At 37.5% G+C, this 19,098-nt stretch overlaps 2 protein-coding genes across 2 annotated transcripts; one reads left to right on the top strand and one right to left on the bottom strand.

Annotated features, from left to right (window-relative positions):
- The first annotated feature begins 592 nt into the window (after positions 1 to 592).
- LOC131364857 (exosome complex component RRP40-like) lies at positions 593 to 5,571 on the top strand. Its single transcript, XM_058408292.1, has 4 exons — positions 593 to 907; positions 1,760 to 1,909; positions 1,999 to 2,150; positions 5,092 to 5,571. The coding sequence occupies exons 1-4, from the start codon at positions 677 to 679 to the stop codon at positions 5,297 to 5,299; spliced, it is 741 nt and encodes a 246-aa protein (XP_058264275.1). The 5' UTR covers positions 593 to 676; the 3' UTR covers positions 5,300 to 5,571.
- Positions 5,572 to 10,962: 5,391 nt separating this feature from the next.
- On the bottom strand, positions 10,963 to 18,544 carry cdx1a (caudal type homeobox 1a). Its single transcript, XM_058408291.1, has 3 exons — positions 18,041 to 18,544; positions 12,636 to 12,784; positions 10,963 to 11,630 (listed from the first exon to the last, which is right to left on the bottom strand). The coding sequence occupies exons 1-3, from the start codon at positions 18,456 to 18,458 to the stop codon at positions 11,433 to 11,435; spliced, it is 765 nt and encodes a 254-aa protein (XP_058264274.1). The 5' UTR covers positions 18,459 to 18,544; the 3' UTR covers positions 10,963 to 11,432.
- Positions 18,545 to 19,098: the final 554 nt, after the last annotated feature.

Genomic DNA, 19,098 nt, shown 5'->3' with positions numbered 1-19,098 from the left:
AACAACAACAAGAACAAGAACAACAACAATAATAATAATAAGAAGAAGAACAAGAACAAGAACAATAATAATAATAATAATAAGAAGAAGAACAACAACAACAACAACAATAACAATAATAATAATAATAATAATAATAATAATAACAAGAACAACAACAATAACAATAAGAAGAAGAAGAAGAAGAAGAAGAAGAACAACAACAACAACAACAACAACAATAATAATAATAATAATAATAATAATAATAATAACAACAACAACAATAACAATAATAATAATAATACGTAAAAAGTAAAAAACAACAATTTAAATAGAAAGGATTCTGTGAGCTCAGAAAATTCCTTATATAACCCTTATAATTTTACACATTTAAAATAAAAACATTTTGCCAATATAGTCATTTAAATGTTTTTCGAGGTTTTTCTTTCATTTATAAGGTTAAGGAGGTTCCTGACTAGAATGAATAAATGAACGAATGAATGAATGAATGAATGAATGAATGAATGAATCAATCAATGAACTTTCTGGCTGCATATCTAGGCCTTTTATTTTGAAAGACTGTTCCAAAAACCGGAAATCTATCTACGTTTGTTTTCACACTACCCGCTTCACGTGGGAATGTTGAAAGTGCATATTGTAGCATGTGTATGGTGTATAATATAAATATCTGATCATGAACGCCATACACTCTTGTTTTAAGGCTCAGATAGGTGAGGTGGTTTTACCTGGAGATGTTTTCCAGTTTGATGTGTCCTCTGTAGAGGAGGACAGCAACATTAAATCTGAAAAGATCGTTTGTGGACCGGGACTGCGCCGAAACGGAGACGAGATCCTGGTGTATAAAAGCGGCATCCTGCGCCATAAACAGCCCAGTATGTACTGGATAGACTCCCAGCAGAAACGCGTAAGAACCTGCAGGCCACACGGTGATCATATGTACTGTATCAGTGGTGCGGGGTGGAAAACTTAGGAGTGTGATGCAGCAGCGCTTTATTAATCTTCGAGTCTGTCCACCTCCTCATCTTTACACTCTGCTTAAACAGACACTTTTCTAGAGCTTCCATTTTAATACCAATACACTGTCGTGCTCATCATCTCATAGATCACGAGCTAGCCATGCTAATGAACTCCCTTAATGAACATTTTTCCATGCTGAATAGCAAACAGCATGTTGCTTTATATAAAATGGCTTGGTTTGGACACACCTTTTAATTCAATGTTTTTTGTTTAGGGATTTATTTTCTACATTCTAGAACAATACTGGAGATTTCAGAACTATTAAATAACACACATGGACTTCAGTAATCCATATGTAATGACAACAAAAAACAGTCAGTTGTTATTTTAAGACACGAAGGTCAGGTGTTCTGGAATAGTTCTTGCAAGAACAGTATTGTCAAGTGTATTTGCAAAACCCATCAAGCACCATGATGAAACTGGCTCACATGAAGACCAACCCAGTAAAGCAAGACCAAAACTTACCTCTGCTGCAGAGGAGAAGTTCATTTAGAGTTACCAGCCTCAGAAATCACCAATGAACAGCACCTCAGATTAGAGCCGTTATGAAGGCTTTACAGAGCATCAGTAGCCGACATATCTCAATATCAACTGTTCAAATGAGATTATTGTGTATTTCGGCCGCCTTCAGCATTGTTTTACAATGTAGAAAGAAATAAACATCAGGAAAAACTATGGAATTAGAAGGTGTGTCCAAACTTTTGATTGGTAGTATATATTGTGAACAATTTCTCTCCAGTATGTTCCAGTTAAAGGCGAGAGTGTGATCGGCATAGTGACGGCGAAGTCCGGCGACATCTTTAAAGTGGACGTGGGAGGCAGTGAGCAGGCCTCGTTGTCCTACTTAGCCTTTGAAGGAGCGACTAAAAGGAACAGACCTAATGTGCAGGTACAGTTCACATCACTGAAAGTCCTGATTGTCTTTTCAGAACAATGGCACTGAAATTAAGTACAATTTTTAATTTTACCACTATACAGGTGGGGGATCTGGTGTACGCCCAGTTCATCATCGCAAACAAGGACATGGAGCCGGAGCTGGTGTGTATAGACAGCTGTGGCCGGGCCAACGGGATGGGAGTGTTCGGAGCAGGCGGCTTTCTCTTCAAGGTGTCTCTGGGATTAGTTCGAAGGTGTGCAGAGATCTTTTAGTAGCACCATGCTGAATATTAATACAGAGGGGTCCAGAAGTCCGAGAGCGCTAGTGGCAGTCTTTCAATTTAATGCAAAAAAAGAGCATGGTGGTTGCTCAAGTGGTTAAGGTTCTAGGTTGTTGATCGGAAGATTGGGGTTCAAGCCCCAGTGCCGGAGAGGTGCCACCGAACAAGGCCCTCAACCTCCAGAAGAATTTCACTGAGCAGTAATGTATATGTGACAAATAAGGCTACTTAAATTTGGGTTTTATTACAAATTATTGACAACAACTTGAGTAGAATCTTTCCACATATATCAGAGATGTTTAGAATTAGGAATGTCCAGTATTTACTTTAATAATGTCAGCGACCACTCAAGCCCGAAACAGACTCTGCAACTTCGGATTATTCAAGTTATTCTTATGTCTAAAATCTGATTACAGTAATCCCCCTGTATTATCGCGGTCCCGGTATATCGCAGATTTTTACGGATTTTCCCGGTATATCGCGGTATCCACATCTTATAGTGAATTGTTTTTATGCTGAAATAAGGTAATTTATTAATAAAAAATATAATTGTTAATTACAAAATATAAACATTAATTAAAATGAAGTAAAATGTTAATAAGAACACGTAGCGTTGTTTAGGAAAGCGCGGTGCGGGGATGCTGAAAATCTAAATACAGTACGGCTGGAGGAACGAGTCCGGCCAATTGGAATGCACCATTCATTTAATCAAGATTGTGATTGGCTGCTGGCTATGCGTGCAGTTGGTGAAACGAAAGCAGAATTCTCCAGCATCCCAGTTCTTCACGTGTCACCGTCCCGAGTGTTTGGTTTTGTTCTGTGTACGCTGTATTTTTACGAGTTTTCTCCAAGCCCTATTATGTCGCTCAAACGCTCTGCACCTTCTAAGGCTTCTGGCAAGAAACATACTGTACATACATATAGTACTCACTATAAATGTCATATTTCTACGAATTTACCCAAAATTCATCTCTCTATATGTTGGCAAATGTTTTCTGTGTGTGTTTAAAGAGTGTGGGAGGTTCATTTACGGCTTAAACAAAAAAAATAATAATAATTGGGGGTGGCGTCCGTGTATCGCGGATTATCGTTTATCGCGGGTGGGTTTGGAACATAAACCCCGCCATAAACGGTGGATTACTGTATTCACCTTAGATCAGCTCCATCTGTGTCATCTAAACACCTGCTTCAGTAGAAGGGATAAAACTTGTAGAAAATCTAACCTTTTGTACAAAGCAGTTAGAACAGACAAGATCACAAATTTTCTTCAATTTAAATAGTAATGCAACATCTGGAATATGGATTTTTTTTAAATCCTAAGTGCTGTGAAAAGGTTTTTGCCCCCTTCCTGTTTTTTTTTTTTTGCATATTTGTCACACTTAAAAGATTCAGATCATCAAACAAATTTTAATATTACACAAAGATAATGCAAGTAAATACAAAATGCAGTTTATAAATGATGATTTCATTTATTAAGGGAAAAAGAAACTCTCATCTTCATGCACACAAGATATCTTGAATAACTCAGTTGCACCAAATTACTAGTTTATTCAATCCACATTCCCTAAAACACACTTTCTGCTTTTTGTCACCTGAGTTTAAGCAAGATTGGGAGATTTAAAGCAAGTTTGTATAAAAATTTCATCTGGTAATTTGCAACTTTAACTTTATCTCAACCCCTAAAAAGTAAGATTAATCGATTAACCCTGCTGCTAACTTTCCTGGTAACTAATAACTTTATTTATTTATTTAAGTTTATGTTGGTTGAGGGTGTGTGTGTAAGAAATTAGTCATGACAATACACACATTTCCACTTAAGCCAACTTTTAATAAACCCTGGGGTCTGATTATAGGCCCGTTCTTTCTATCTCTTGCTTTCTTTTCCTTGCTTTCATGTCGGTTTTTTAACCCTTTTTACCAGTACACTGGTGTTCCAGTACACCAGCAGAATGGGAATAGACTTATCAGACATTTTCTATCTGCTGTGATAGAAAAATTTCAGCAAGAATCAAGGGGAAGGTGTGCAGGACAGTGGTGAGACCGGCCATGCTGTATGGTTTAGAGACAGTATCACTGAGACAGAGACAGGAGTCAGAGCTGGAGGTAGCAGAGCTGAAGATGTTGAGGTTCTCTTTGGGAGTGACAAGGTTGGACAGGATTAGGAACGAGTACATCAGAGGGACAGTTCATGTTGGACGTTTGGGGGACAAAGTTAGAGAGGCCAGGTTAAGATGGTTTGGACATGTCCAGAGGAGGGAGAGTGAGTATATTGATAGGAGAATGTTGGACATGGAGCTGCCAGGAAGGAGGAAAAGAGGAAGGCCAAAGAGGAGGTATATGGATGAAATAAATGAGGATATGAAGCTAGTGGGTATAAGTGTTGAGGATGCAGAAGATAGGGATAGGTGGAGAGAGATGATTCGCTGTGGTGACCCCTGAAGGGAAAAGCCGGAAAAAGAAGACGACATTTGCTATCTGCATAAACAAATGAATTATTTTCCCCTCACAAGTTTGATATAAAATAAGTGAGGACTTTTTAAGTGTTAGCTTTCAGTGTTAGACGTGTGTTTTTCCCTCTGTTGCATAACCTTACACAGAATTTTAGTGGTTAAAGATAACACCTTCATATTTTATAGGCTTTTGAACAAGCACTCGGGGCATCTACGAGAGCAGAAATAGATTTGATATCACGTTTTACTTTAAAGATAAAAAACAGTTTTAGTAGGCTACATAAAAACAGAAATACTTATGAAAAACTACAAATTCCCTAAAGCTCTGAGTGTCTCGTTTCGTATAAGCCGGTAACCCGCACTGTGGTGTTTTGCTGCAATATTAAAAGCATTGTTTCCATTTTAGTTGCTTCCATCCAGAACCTTTTAATTTACACCCTGACTTTCTGCTTTTCTTTTCCCAGGCTTCTCGCACCTCAGAGCGAGATGGTGAAAGACCTTGAGAAGATCTTCCCCTTCGAGATGGTGGTGGGTTTAAACGGCAGGGTGTGGGTAAAGGCTAAGAGCGTGCAGCAGACCCTGATCATCGCTAATCTTCTGGAGAGCTGTGAGAACATGACGGCGCAGCAGAGAAGGGCTCTGTTCAAGAGGGTAGCAGAGGGCGCCCTCTAGTGAACGTACTAAGTGCTGCTTTCCATGGCAATTCCTCATAGACCAGATCAGCAGAAGGCTAAATGTGGCTCACAGGAAGACACACAATTCCTGACGGCTCGGAGGCTTGAATTTGAACTTTTAGTACATTGTACTGTGAGAGTGTGAGATAAATGTGGATGGACTGTAATGTTTGAGCAGCGGTTTTAGATGCAGCCTCAGCAGCTCGAAGTCATTATTTCTATCTTAACAGATGTTTTATTTCTACTGCTTCCTTAATTCAATATATTTTGTATAAATAAATATGCTTTTTATTTGTGAAGTCTTCCAGCTCCCTTGTGGTTAGAGCTCTACATAAAAAAAAAAAAAACTCATTGCAAATTCATAACAATTCGCATGACTCAGGTTGCATGAAAAGTTACAAAGGTTAAAGGTGCAAGAGTCAGGTTTTATTTTATTTCTAACTCATAAAAGATGGTCAGGAGTAGAACATGATAAAATATTGTTTAAGGTACAGCCTCAGTACGAATATATTATATAGCTGACCATTTGGAACACAGAACAGACTGCATGTTTGTGTTTTTTCTTTTTTTTAGCTTCATGCATGCTACAGAAAAAAACATGACGGCACATGCACTCTTGACTATACTCACAATTGAGTATGAACCAAATTCTGTGTTTATTGTGTTATATCTTGGTTTATAGGCAACTGAATGGCCGAGCACATTTAAAAACTGAGGTCATAGCGGTCATTGCCAAGCTAAATGTAGTTCAACTCTGAGCTACTGTAGGTTCTGGAGGCAAAGCTTTATGTACATGTTTAACTATAATCTTGACAGATTTTACCTAACATTTAAGGTTAGGAGAGTGTTCAGGGTTCATTTATACACACAGAATTGACACATTACAGATTGAGACTTTTCCTCTTAAAAAGACCTTAAAAGAGACCTGGTGAATCCAGAGGCTAAGAAGGAACACACCCTGAATGGCACCAGTCTGTTACAGTGCATTATATACACCGATCAGACATAACATTATGAGCACTAACAGGTGAAGTGAATAACACTGATTATCTCCCCATCATGGGATATATTAGGCAGCAAATTAACATTCTGTCCTTAAAGTTGATGTGTTGGAAGCAGAGAAAATGGGCAAGTGTAAGGATTTGAGCGAGTTTGATGAAGGGCCAAATTGTGATGGCTAGACGACTGGATCAGAGCATCTCCAAAACTACAGCTCTTGTGGTTTGTTCCCGGTCTGCAGTGGTCAGTATCTATCAAAAGTTTCCCTCAATTCCTGTAAGTGCTGTAATTTACTGCTAGCATCGTGGTGCCAGATACCACAGCACACCTTCAGGGATCTAGTGGAGTCCATGCCTTGACGGGTCAGGGCTGTTTTGACAGCAAAAGGGGAACCAACACAATATTAAGCAGGTGGTCATAATGTTATAAGGTGGACATACATAGTCACACACTCATTCACTCCTAAGGAACATGTTCATGAGGTGGTAGGAAACTTGGAGGAATCCCACACATACACAGGAAGAACATGTGAAACTCGACAGACAGTAAACCAGGATCAGTCAGACTCTGAAGCTGTAAAGCTGAAATAGTTGCTGGCTCTGATACAAAGGTCTATAGTGTATTTCCCACTGCTGGAAAGGTGTCACTGTAACAAGATAATCCATTTTATTCATATCATCTGTCAGTGGTTTTAATATTATGGCTGATGGGTGTATATTATACAGAAGATTGTCAACATTGAGAGAAAAGTTTGATGCTATACATTTAAGTAGTATAGGTTTAGGCATCATGTGACTATTTATTTATATATGTGCTTCTATAAGAGTGCCCCCCCCCCACCCCCAAATAAAAAAAAAAACCACAACACACCTTTTCGTTGCTTCACATCAAAACTCCATGGTCTCCGGTTCGATCCTGTTTACTCTCTGTTAGGAGTTTCTGTCAGCATGGGTTTCCTCCAGGTTCTTTGTTATGTTCAGTCCTCCAAAAAAACATTCACTGCTAGGTGTGAATGTGTGCACATGGTGTGATGGGCTGGTGTCCATACTCCCCATACTCCACTGTGTATTCCCGTCTTACACCCGGTGTTCCCTGGATAGACTTCAGATCATCTTTAACCAGGATGCAATGCATGTTCTAATAATTTGTAAGTTGGTAATGAATGTGGTATACTTCTTCATTGTAAAGCAACTGGAATCTCATTGATGAGATTTAAAATATTTATAATGCTTTTTTAATTGGTAGTAACTTAACAGATATATAATATTATTAACAACTGCTTTATAATTATTTACAGGTTTATTTATTTTATATTAACTATATAAAATATATTTTATATTAACTATATTAACTTACTTATAGTGTAAGTAAGTAACTTCATTAGAAGTTTATGAAGCATTATTATAGTAAAATGCAAGATCATTACAAACATTAAAGATTTAGAATAATTCATAAATATGGGCTTTAACTGAAAGTATTTTTCTTTTATCCTGCACCCTGTGACATGAAAGTTCATTATACTGTGTCTACGTGATGTCTCTCAGATAAATAATTCAGCTTAAGGACATAGCACAGATTTAGCTCTCTGTAAATTTCCATGAAGAGAGTCACGATTAGTCGATCCTTTCAGCAACCTAACACACAGCGTACAGCTCGATGTCCTGTAGTTCGATGAATATTCCTCTTTCCGTGTGAAAATGCCAATAAACAAAACACAGGACAACACGGGATGAATATGTATCAGGGTTTTTTTTATTATTATTACTGATAACAAACCACATAGCAGATAATCACCAAGGCCAGGCTTGATTTTGCGAAGGTAAACTAAGGTTATAGAGGACAGAGAGCGAGTTGACATGCCATGATTCACGTTATGAGATAACATGAAGCGTGTGGAGCTGTCACAAACTAGAACTGAGTCTTGTGTGAGCTGCTGTGTACGAGTGTGTACACATGTGCAAGAAAAAGATACTGTAGCTGGAAGAGTTCTCTCTTCCTGCTATAGAAGCCTACATGTAAAAATACAATCTACGTTCTAGCTTTTTACTCAGCTCAGTGATCCTAATATCACAAAAAATACTTGAAAGGGAATTCATTTTTTTAAGGTCCTCAAAGTTTCAATTTATCTTTAATTCTTTAAAGTGGCCGACAGGATTAGAAAATAGGGTCTAAGGTCAAAAGTATCAGAATGCAGAGGTACATTATCTTTACAGCCCATTATCACCTCATCCAGAGCAGCTCTTTACAGCTTCCGCATGGTTAATGTTTGATGCATTACCAAACCTCACAACTAAGCCTTTCTGTTTTCGACATTGTTCCTGTAAACAGCCATTGCATATCATTAAGGAAAAAGAAAGCAGATACAACGAGCAGTGTGAAGGTGAACACGCAAGCACCGAAGCACTGACACAGATGAGTCAAGTCTACCTCAACTGCAATGTACAGCTTTGATATATAGGATGTGAGACATGTTTTATAAGTGTTTATGTGAACATCTGCATATAGTATGGGTGAACATAAAATTGCATTTGCGTAAAATGCATTTCACCTGCATGGTACATACATGTGGACAATATCTGAAAAGCAATAGTCCTGTAAGAAATTTACATACGGAAAAAAGCTAACAAAGAAGTGAACTATTCCCTGCCCCCACAATAAACAAACAGATGAGCAAACGTTTTCCATCATGCCAACGGTATTCATTATTTAGAGCAGGGGTGTCCAAACTTATCCAGAAAGGGCCGGTGTGGGTTCCAACCGAGCAAAAGCTACACCTGATTCCAACTGGCTAATCAGTAGATCTGGGCTTTCAGTAAACTCAGGTGTAGCTTCTGCTCAGTTGGAATGAAAACCTGCACCCACACCTGGATAAGATTGGACACCCCTGATTTAGAGGCATAATAGTAGACTTCTTCAGTTTGTTATAAGTTACTATTAGCTAATGGGATCAAATCTGTAACACCTGTACACTTATATTCTGTGTGGCCAAAAGTATGTGGACACCTGATTATCCTGATGGTGTTGTCACAGAGTTCTCTCACAGAGTTATGCCGTAGCAATACGATTTCTTCTCGCTGGAACTTTGAGGAACAATGTTCCAGCATGTGCACAAAATGAGCTCCATGATGGCTTGGTTTGCCAAAGCTGGAGTGGAGGAACTCTTGCACAGAGCTCTGACTCTGACTCAATCCCACTGAACACCTTTCTGATGAACTGGAGCACAGACTGCACCCCAGACCTCCTCACTCTTACATCATCAGTATCTGATCTCACTTATGCCCGACAGTGACGCATCAAAATTTATTGGAAAAGCCTTCCTAGAAGAGTGGAACTTATTACAAATGCAAACGCTCGCTTTTTTTGGACACAGATTAGTATCTCGATTAAGTCATCGCATCTAACCCCATCATAAAAGGTCAGACCACACCCTTTCTGTGGAATGACAGTGAAATGTTAATGTGGCTTTTCTGTAAGGGTGTGCTGTATTGGATAATCTGTACAGCACACCGTATCCGCTCTGAGCAGTTATAAACTATATGTAGGTCAGCCCCGGTGCTGTTTATTTATTATTTTGCTCCGTCGTTAAGGAGAACATCCCGAGTAAGTCATGGAGTTGACATTTATCTATGACTGACCTTCCTTTCACATCATTTGATTAACTATTTCAGATCTTATTAGAATTTTATTCACCCTTTCTGGTTTAAAATAAATGTGGCCCATCACATTTTCCTTTGTGCATAGTGCTGATCATTAACAGTTCCAAACAGTTGAATGTGTGTCTCATCTGACCAGAGTCCACACTTCCAAATGGCTGCTGAACACATATACACTTACTATCTGGCTGTAATTATTTTGGTAGTAAAAAAAAAAAAAGTGGAGCTTCTTCCTTGTACGATAGCCTTTTGCAGGGCTTAGCAGTGTAGGACTCTAAACTACTCTGTAGGACGCCAAAAAAAAAAAAAAAACACAAAATGCATGGAGTGGTAGAAAACAGAGGCCGAATATCTTTAGCCTAGGGGTATGTAAACTTTTAACCTCAACTGTAAACCTATATCTGGATTTTCACATCTTTGACGAGGCATTGTACAATATAAATGGAATTAACTGATGAATTATCATAACATAAGCAATATCATGTCATCTTGGTTATCTTGATTTAATATAAAAATTTTTCATGCAATGTTTCAAATTGCCATATACATTGTAATTCCTGTTCCTGCATTCATTCGACTGAACTTTTAAGTCTGTACTCTTTAAAATCTATTACACACAAGACCACATAACGCAGAGTATGCACTGAATTTGTGTCATTAAAAAAAAAAACAATCTTGTATTTCCAAAGCAAAGGTTGTGTTTGTAGACGTGGCATCGCGTGGAGCCAAATGTGGAAAACTATCACGTATCTTGTATCTCTAAATGAGATGAATCATATGAAACGATGCGAGCAACTTTGGCCACGCCACACCCAGCACTTAACGACCAACAGGTCAAAGTAACTCCTTTTGCTGAAGGAACATTCCTCCATATCCTCGTTATCCACACGGCAGGTGTTCAGCAGCCAATCTTTTTCACATGACAGCCGTGCATTTATTTACCATCTTAGCGTTACCAAATGACATGACTTACAGCCATAAAACGCAAGACACGTCCCCTCCTCTGCCTTTCCTTTCCTTGTTGTTTTTAAGGATTACAGAATTCTGATGTTTTACAATATTAAATTTTATTCTGTGTACAAAGATTAATGCATCTTATTTATAGTTTATTTACTTGTTCCAAATAGTTAATAGTCTAATTGGTTTGGCACACAGTACAAAACACTTCACACATACAGTTCAAACAACATCAAATATAGACCAAAAGTCTGTCTAAAAAGGTACATCATTAATAATTGTCAAAGGTTTCAAAACAGCTGCATTTCCCTGGAGCTTATGCTTCCCGTTTAATCATGATGGCAATTTCTGTAATAACTGAAAAGCAATTAAAATATTGTGCTTCATTCGTTTGTTATTTCTTGTGTAGTGGTAAATTTTCATGTGTGCTCTTAGTGATATCACTGAGAGTGTAGTGTAAACGTTTGGTTTCTTTAGTTTAACGTCCACATTGCATGTTCCACCTCTTGCTATCAGCAGTTTTTAGTATTCTTCTTTAATAGCCGTAGATAACGTCTCTGTCAGCAAGCTGCCGCTAGTGCTCGCGACTATAGCAGCGCTTGTGTGGATATCGATGGTCGGTGGAGTGGCTGTAGTGGTGGAGGCCTGCTGTGACTGCTGGATCTTCTTCCTGTTCAGCTTCCTCTCTTTGGCACGTCTGTTCTGAAACCAGATCTTTACCTGTTTAACATAAAATATCAAGAGGAACAGAAATCAAGTTCCTGTTAGTAGGTAGAGAACAGTACAAAAGTAGATATTTACCAGTGTCAGATCAGATAAAGACATTAGTCCATTAATCCATTTAATATTAAAAGCCTTGAAACATCAACCAAAAATAAAATCTGTGTTCATTCATTAAAAAAAAGACATACATGAAAATGAAAATTTACAATGTTCAAGTGCATTCTTTTATTAAAATGAACAAGTAAACTAAAGGAAGCACATGGCTCTGAACCTAATTATAATAAATAAATAAATAAAGAAAGAAAGAAAGAAAGAAAGAAAGAAAGAAAGAAAGAAAGAAAGAAAGAAAGAAAGAAAGAAAGAAAGAAAAGAAAAGAAAAGAAAAGAAAAGAAAAGAAAAGAAAAGAAAATTTTAAAAAAGAAGACTTACTTATCTTTCTGTTTACATTAGTCCCATTTTATATATCTGGCATATTTGTCCAGATATAATGACTGACTTTTTTAATTGATAATCTTGAATAAAGCATTAAACATGTTTTGCCTGTATCAGACCTTTCAATTTGAACCTAGAACTAAAATTCCTAAAAATGAAAAACTAATTACAATTAAACAATTAAATAAAAAAATTAATGAATAAATATTTGAAAGAATAAAAAGAAACGAATATGCTCACATTATAGCCTACAATTAGTAACTAAATTGAATTGACGATTTTTAAATCCAAAAATCATTTTAAAAAGCTGATCCTAAAAATCAAACTGCCATGATTAATATATTTCATGTCTCATTAGCTACATTAATCTCATAGGTTAATCCAAATCTAGATTTTTTTTTTGTCAACTTGTCACTTTAGAGTTACCTTTAGACAAAGACATTCACTGCAGCAGTTAACATGTTTACCAGTTTGAATGCCAGTCCAGACAGTGTTATGTCTACAGCTTGAATTAATTTATCAATAAAAATCCTTTTTCTGCTCTCTGTAAGTAGTGAGGTCTCATGCACCTGGCGTTCGGAGAGGTTGAGAGCCACGGCGAGCTCAGCCTTCCGTCTGATGGTGATGTAGCGGCTGAAGTGGAATTCCTTCTCAAGCTCCAAGCGCTGGTGGTCGCTGTACACCACTCTGTATTTGTCCTTTGTCCTTGTCTTCCCTCCTATAATGCAAAAAAAATTAACGTCAGCAAAATATCATAAAGAGAAAATCTCACTTTTTGAGAATCTTATTAAAATATAAAAATTGAAATATTACCATTTGTCACATTTCAGAAGAACAATATCTAAACTCTACTCAATACACGTTCAAACACTTCATCACTACACTTCTATATTTATATATTTTTTTATATTTTAATCTATTACATTTTTTCTTTAGATGTTCAAGAACTTCAAGAAACTGATCTAAATTCATAACAAATCTAAATTTTGAACAGATGAAACAGCGAGGATGAGACCCAAAACCCATCACTGTAATCTATCTAAACACTTTGTAGTAATCAAAACAATTGTATGTATTCTGAAAGTTAACTACTTGCATTCAGTTGTATCGTCTGAGTTAGGCTAGCTAAAGTGAAATGTTTAAAATATGAAAGTTGTTGTTAAATTATTAATCGCTGATAACAAAATTTAGTGTGGGATCTAAGGTGCATGCATTTTCCGTGAATCTTTATATTTTTGATCTAAGTTTTCATAAATTAAGTCAATTTAAAAGCTTGAGTGAATATGCTGCAACATTTATGCTGCATTACATTTACTTCCATTTCAAGATTTTGTGTACTTTTAACACTTCCCATTCACATGCAGATCAAACGATTTGATATGAAATGTCAGCTTGGCAATTTACAGAACATCAGATGCCTCAATACAGGTAAGAGACCATATAAACTACTGTACATGCCTCCACATTGAAGTATCAGTTTCCAATGACTGACATCACATTGTCTATTAATATTTGCTTATGACACAGAGTAATAACACGAAATACAAAAAGCCTCTGTTTGCCTGCAAGAGCAAGCCTATGTGCCACAATTATTAACTACGTCATTCTGATAAAAAATTAATCAGACCACGGAAAGTCCTATTTAATGAATGTGTAAATAATGTGCAATGTTTTCATCATATTATATTTTTAAATGATTGTCCTGGTAGACAACAGTTTCCTGCTTGTCTTTAACCATTTTTAAAAGGATCCAATATATTACATGTATGTTTTATTTACTTCAGTATTATGTATTTTACATTTTTATCATTTATGTATAATTGTAATTTTTGTCATTTTAAAAACTAGACAGAAATCTGATGAGTCTTAATTCTTGCTGAGGCACAGAGATAATCGGGTCAGAATTTGGTACATACATCATGAAACTATATGAACCCAACCTGCCTCAACAGTCCAGGATGGTAGTGGTGGTGTAATGGTGTGGGAAATGTTTTCTTGCCAAAATTTCGGCTCTTTAATGCCAATCAATCATTGCTGGAATTTCCACAGCCTATTTGAGTATTGATGTGGACCATATGCATCACTTCATGACCACAATTTAGCATTTTCTAATGGCTACTTCCAGGATAATCCTCCACGTCACAAAGCAAAAGTTATCTCAAACTGGTTCCATGAACATGACAACGAGTTCAGCGTCCTTTAGTGACCTTCCTAGTAAACGGATCCGAATCAAATTGAACATCTTCATGATGCGGCAGAACGGGAAGTTTATGGCATGAAAGTGCACCAGAAAAACTCTCTGAGGTCAACATGGACCAGAATCTTAAAGTAATTTCTCCTGCATCTTGTGGAATCCATGCCATGAAGAACTGAGGCTATTTTGAGAGCAAACTGAGGCTTTACCCAATATTAGTATAATGTTCCTATGTGTAAGTTTTTTCTTTATGTAATGTCTGTATTTATATAATATATACCTTACATTATAAGTTGTACTCTTTAAATATTTCACAGGCTCCACAAATACCAGCTCACGTTTTGTGGTAAATCTTATCAAATCTTGTTTGCACTGTGGAAAAACAGGCCAAAAACAAATATATACACCCAGTGCTTAAGCTGGTTTAGTCACTAATGGAATTGATCTTGAATGTGTCCCGACGTGAAGCTGAGCTGATGATATATTGATATAAGTCTAACCTGTTAGATAAGACATGCTATTACCGGCATGTTAATCCAAGCACATGGGCTGAAGCAAACATGTATACAGGAAACACACACTTAGACACTTGTGTATGTGTTATATAAACATGTGTAGTATGAGTGACATTTATTCCTAGACACAGCGAGCTGATTATGGACACTAGATTGAAGGCTTGGACATTTTTTTTTTTATTCGTAACTCATAACTTGGCCCGATAACTTGTATTGAACTGTATAGTGCATGGAAAATCACTATTTCCTAAATGTTCAGTGACTAATGTTCCAAAGTTGAAACGTGAATTTTGACGCCATATGAATTTCATATCTTATTTCCTCATTTACCTTGAGTTTCTTGATCTATCAGGTAGCCGTTTGCCATATCTCTCTCTCTCTCTCTCTCTCTCTCTACACACACACACACACACACACTTTGGCTATCTGTCTTCGGACACACGCACACACCTACACACATGCACCCCTGTCAGTGTTATCAGCGTTCGTGGGTTCCTCCTGAAGTGGACACAGCAGGGTGCGGCCTGCATGTCATCAGACAGCCTGGCTTCTCCTGTTAGCTTTTCAGAAAATCTTTCACCAGGAGACAGGCTGCTGCGTTCAAGGACGCCTTGTGCTTTGACCCAGTGATGGATAATACACTAATGTTGGGCAACACTGCACCACCTTTGGACACGCAACTTGACTGTAGTGTGGTTTACATGCGTTCATCTTTCACCATAACCTATGAGGAAACACTGACTCACAGCCTCTTCCTATAGCTTGATCTGGACTGATAATCTGATAAAAGTAGGCAAAAAAAAATTAAATAAATTACTATTGAAATTTTTTTTTTCCTTCTTCTTCTGCTTCTTCTTCCTCTTCCTCTGCTTATTATTATTTTTTTCTATGAAGGTCTTAAGAGGGTGGTAAAAATGTTTTGGCCCAGGATGTGAGGGTTAATGATTTCTTTGTTCATACATATCAGTAGTTTTGAATCATGTTCATGATTCTTTTCCTAATTATTCAACACTTCTGTTTCTGATTACTTATTATTATTATTTTTATTTAGAGCATTTTGTCTCCAAATTTTAGGATGCTCCACATCACCATCAAATGTCAAATTTTCTGCTTTAGAGTTCCACTAACCTAGAGATTGACCAGCTACCATAGTTATACTTCTTAGCAACATAATAATATTGTATGGCTGTTAGAGCAGCGACTCTGGGACGCCAGCATGTTTCTCCTAGCAAGCATAACACTTCCTGACTACGAGGTTCAAACAGACATGAGGTAAATTGAGCCTGAGAAAGATACATAGTGAAATGAGGCAGAGCTCTGATGAGATAGTTAGTAAAATTAGTGTTTGTTGAGCACACGTAGCCGACGTGTTTCAGATACCATACATGTAGGTGAAGCCATTATATAGAGTTCCTATTTTATGCACTTGTAAGCAAAATAAAGGAGCTTTGCTCACTTTGGAGGGATTCACTTTGTATGAGCTAAGTAGTTTACAGACATGTGGATCCTTTTCACAACAGACTATTTAGCACTATTTCCATGGAGTTAGACTAGCACAGTGTTGTTGTAAAAGGGGGAGCTCTAAAGATTTGTGAGTCCAAAGCCAGAAAGAAGACCACAAACACTGTAGTCAGGTGGTGTGAGGTGTAATAGGAAGTGAAGTAGGTGGGATGTAAACTTTTTCCCTAAAGATCCCAGATTTTTAACCTCAACCCTGATTTTTAAAAAAAAATCAAGATATTACTTAGTTAGAGAGATGATTCGCTGTGGCGACCCCTGAAGGGTAAAGCCGAAAGAAGAAGAAGATAGTACTTAGTTAAACGCAAACAGTATGTTAAATTTGACCAGAAACCAGGTTTCTATATACTGAATACTAGTCTAACAGTATGCATTATCTTCCTATGGCCTAATACTCATGTCCAGAAATGTTTTACTATTATTTTACCAGTAGCCTAATGGCTCATTAACACAATCTGTGGTTCATGGATAGAGTAAAATAGTGCATGTCAATAAAATGATAAAATACAGTAGTAAAGCCTTAGTTGTGAGGTTAATTGGTAACACTTGCTATATGAGGTCTCAAAACTCATATACTACTCAAAAGATAACCCCATAACAGGTGTTATAAAGTAGGCTATATGGATACTTAAGGTCATAGAGACACACTTCGGTAGCCTCTAATAAATGAATAAATGCATAAACAAATAAACCAATTAGGTTAAATAAACACAAATATAAATACTGCACTATAACCTCAATTTTGAAACATTTTATACATATTAAATTAGCCATAGGATCAGTTATGTAAACCGCAACTCTTTCAAGTTTGTTGTTTCTGACCTTGGACAAACTTTGAAAAGAATTTCTCTTTGTTATTTGGTAATTGATATTTTGTTAAACTGATAATAACGTCATTAAATGGACTATAAAATGATCATTCTTAAGTTTTTTAGTAAATGACACAAATAACAAGTTATTTCACAAATAATGAGGCCTCTGGGAGCCACATAGACACCAACACACACGCTAGATCGAAGAGGAGCACTTTCTTATCACCTCATAAACCCTGAGCCTTATAAACCCTCAAATAAACCTCATAAACCCTGAAACACTTATAAGGCTGTGGAAAATTGCTAATAACGTCTAAATTATATGCTACATGGTGACTCAAGATACCATTAATTGCTTGAGTGATTTAATACACCTATTGTTCAGATTTTTTATTTTCGTTAGCAGGTGGTCAGGTGAGTGGATTTCAGTTTCAGTCCAGTCCAAGGTGAAAGTCGTTGTTGTTAAAGCAGCGCTGTGCTGTGAAAGCAGTGCAATATTCAATTTTTATTTCAGGAAAATACCTGAATGTGAATTTCTACACAACTGCACTCTAGTAACAAAAGCTTCCTGGAAGATATTTTAGGGCATTTCTTTTTGAAGCAAATTAAATTCTCTAGGAAACTTTGCAAAGGTTTTTTGAAATATAAATAGGTCCTAAATTAATATTATTATAATAACTCTTGGTCTTTTCATATCCTTTGGCTTAGTGTCTTGAAAAAGTCCCAAGAATATTAGGGTGATGGGGTCAAAGGTAATTGGAAACATTGAAATATAATTAGAGAGATAAGATATGGTGGAATTTTTTTGTTTGTTTTTTTTTTTGACATGGAAAGTGTTTGGTGTAGAGATTTATGTATTAACTTTTTAAAAAAAAAAGTTTCATAAATAAGTATAAGAATTTAATATTGCTGCATAAAGCGCATGGAAAACTCGCCTTTGCTCACGGGAGGTCCAGTACGTCTTGCCCACTCTGCCTGTTCCCTCTCAGACAGGGGGGACAGTTGAGGAGGACCGGGGATACTGGGTATGCTGCGCTGCTCCTGCGGCGCCACCAAGCCGCTGACGTTCCCCGCGTTCACCGGCCCGAGGCTCGGGAATGGCGCGTGAGTGGCGCCGTGCGTGTACAGCGGCCACTCGTCGTGCGCAGGCGCGTACATGGGATTCCACGCGCCGCCGCTCTGGGCTCCGTGATGGTGCTCGTTGCCCACTGCTGAGACATGGTGGTAGCTGGCATAGTCCGAGTACGGCGGAGACGGGTACACGTTCTGGTGGCTGTAGCCGAGGTTGACGTGCCGCGTGGGGTTGCTGTACATCGCGCCGCCGTCCCTTTCCAACAGGTAGCTCACGGACATCCTGGCGAGCTGACTGCCTGGTACATAATGGCCCCCGGAGCCTGCTGTCAGCTGCCGCGGGGCAAAGGCGAGTTTTACTTTAACTAAACACTCACCTTCCTGGTAAAGCTCACCTGTCGGCCACACGGCTGATGACGTCGTGTTTGCTAAGTACCTGGGGGGGGGGGGTGTTGGAGTGTGGGCAATACTACAGTAGCGTATGATTTTACAGCCCCGGCACAGGGCCCGACACCTCCGTCCACATAAGAGGGGGTTTTATTGTTGGGGTGGCCAACAGGACAATGGCCAAAGATCAGACACAGAGTAAATTTTTTAGTAGACTTTATTATCAGTAAAAAGGTACATATACAAATAATATATATATTTATTTTATATTATTTGTATATGTACCTTTTTAGACTTTAATGTTTTTATTCAATTATTAGAATATTAGAATATTATTAAATAATAGAATAAAAACAATAAAGAATAGAATAGGGCAGTATAAAATAGAATAATGTTTCTAACCCTTAAATATACAGATGTTCTAGCATATTCTATTCTGGTTGTTAAACAAACAAACAGACAAATAAATAAATAAGCTATTACTGGAAAGCACTTGAAACTTTCACCCATGCAATTATATATAAAATACAAAAAT

Source organism: Hemibagrus wyckioides, linkage group LG14 (genome assembly GCF_019097595.1).
Source record: "Hemibagrus wyckioides isolate EC202008001 linkage group LG14, SWU_Hwy_1.0, whole genome shotgun sequence".
Classification (NCBI taxonomy): Eukaryota; Metazoa; Chordata; class Actinopteri; order Siluriformes; family Bagridae; genus Hemibagrus; species Hemibagrus wyckioides.
This window is presented reverse-complemented; position numbering and strand designations above follow the sequence as displayed.

Bases quoted from the DNA above. Each gene is read 5' to 3' on its own strand.
- LOC131364857 (XM_058408292.1), top strand. From the start codon at position 677: ATGAACGCCATACACTCTTGTTTTAAGGCTCAGATAGGTGAGGTGGTT. The intron at 908-1,759 runs GTAAGAACCTGC...ATTTCTCTCCAG, and splicing joins TAGACTCCCAGCAGAAACGC to TATGTTCCAGTTAAAGGCGA. The intron at 2,151-5,091 runs GTGTGCAGAGAT...TTCTTTTCCCAG, and splicing joins TCTCTGGGATTAGTTCGAAG to GCTTCTCGCACCTCAGAGCG.
- cdx1a (XM_058408291.1), bottom strand. From the start codon at position 18,458: ATGTCCGTGAGCTACCTGTTGGAAAGGGACGGCGGCGCGATGTACAGC. The intron at 12,785-18,040 runs GCGAGTTTTCCA...TTTGCATTATAG, and splicing joins TGGACCTCCCGTGAGCAAAG to GAGGGAAGACAAGGACAAAG. The intron at 11,631-12,635 runs GTGCATGAGACC...TATGTTAAACAG, and splicing joins TCAACCTCTCCGAACGCCAG to GTAAAGATCTGGTTTCAGAA.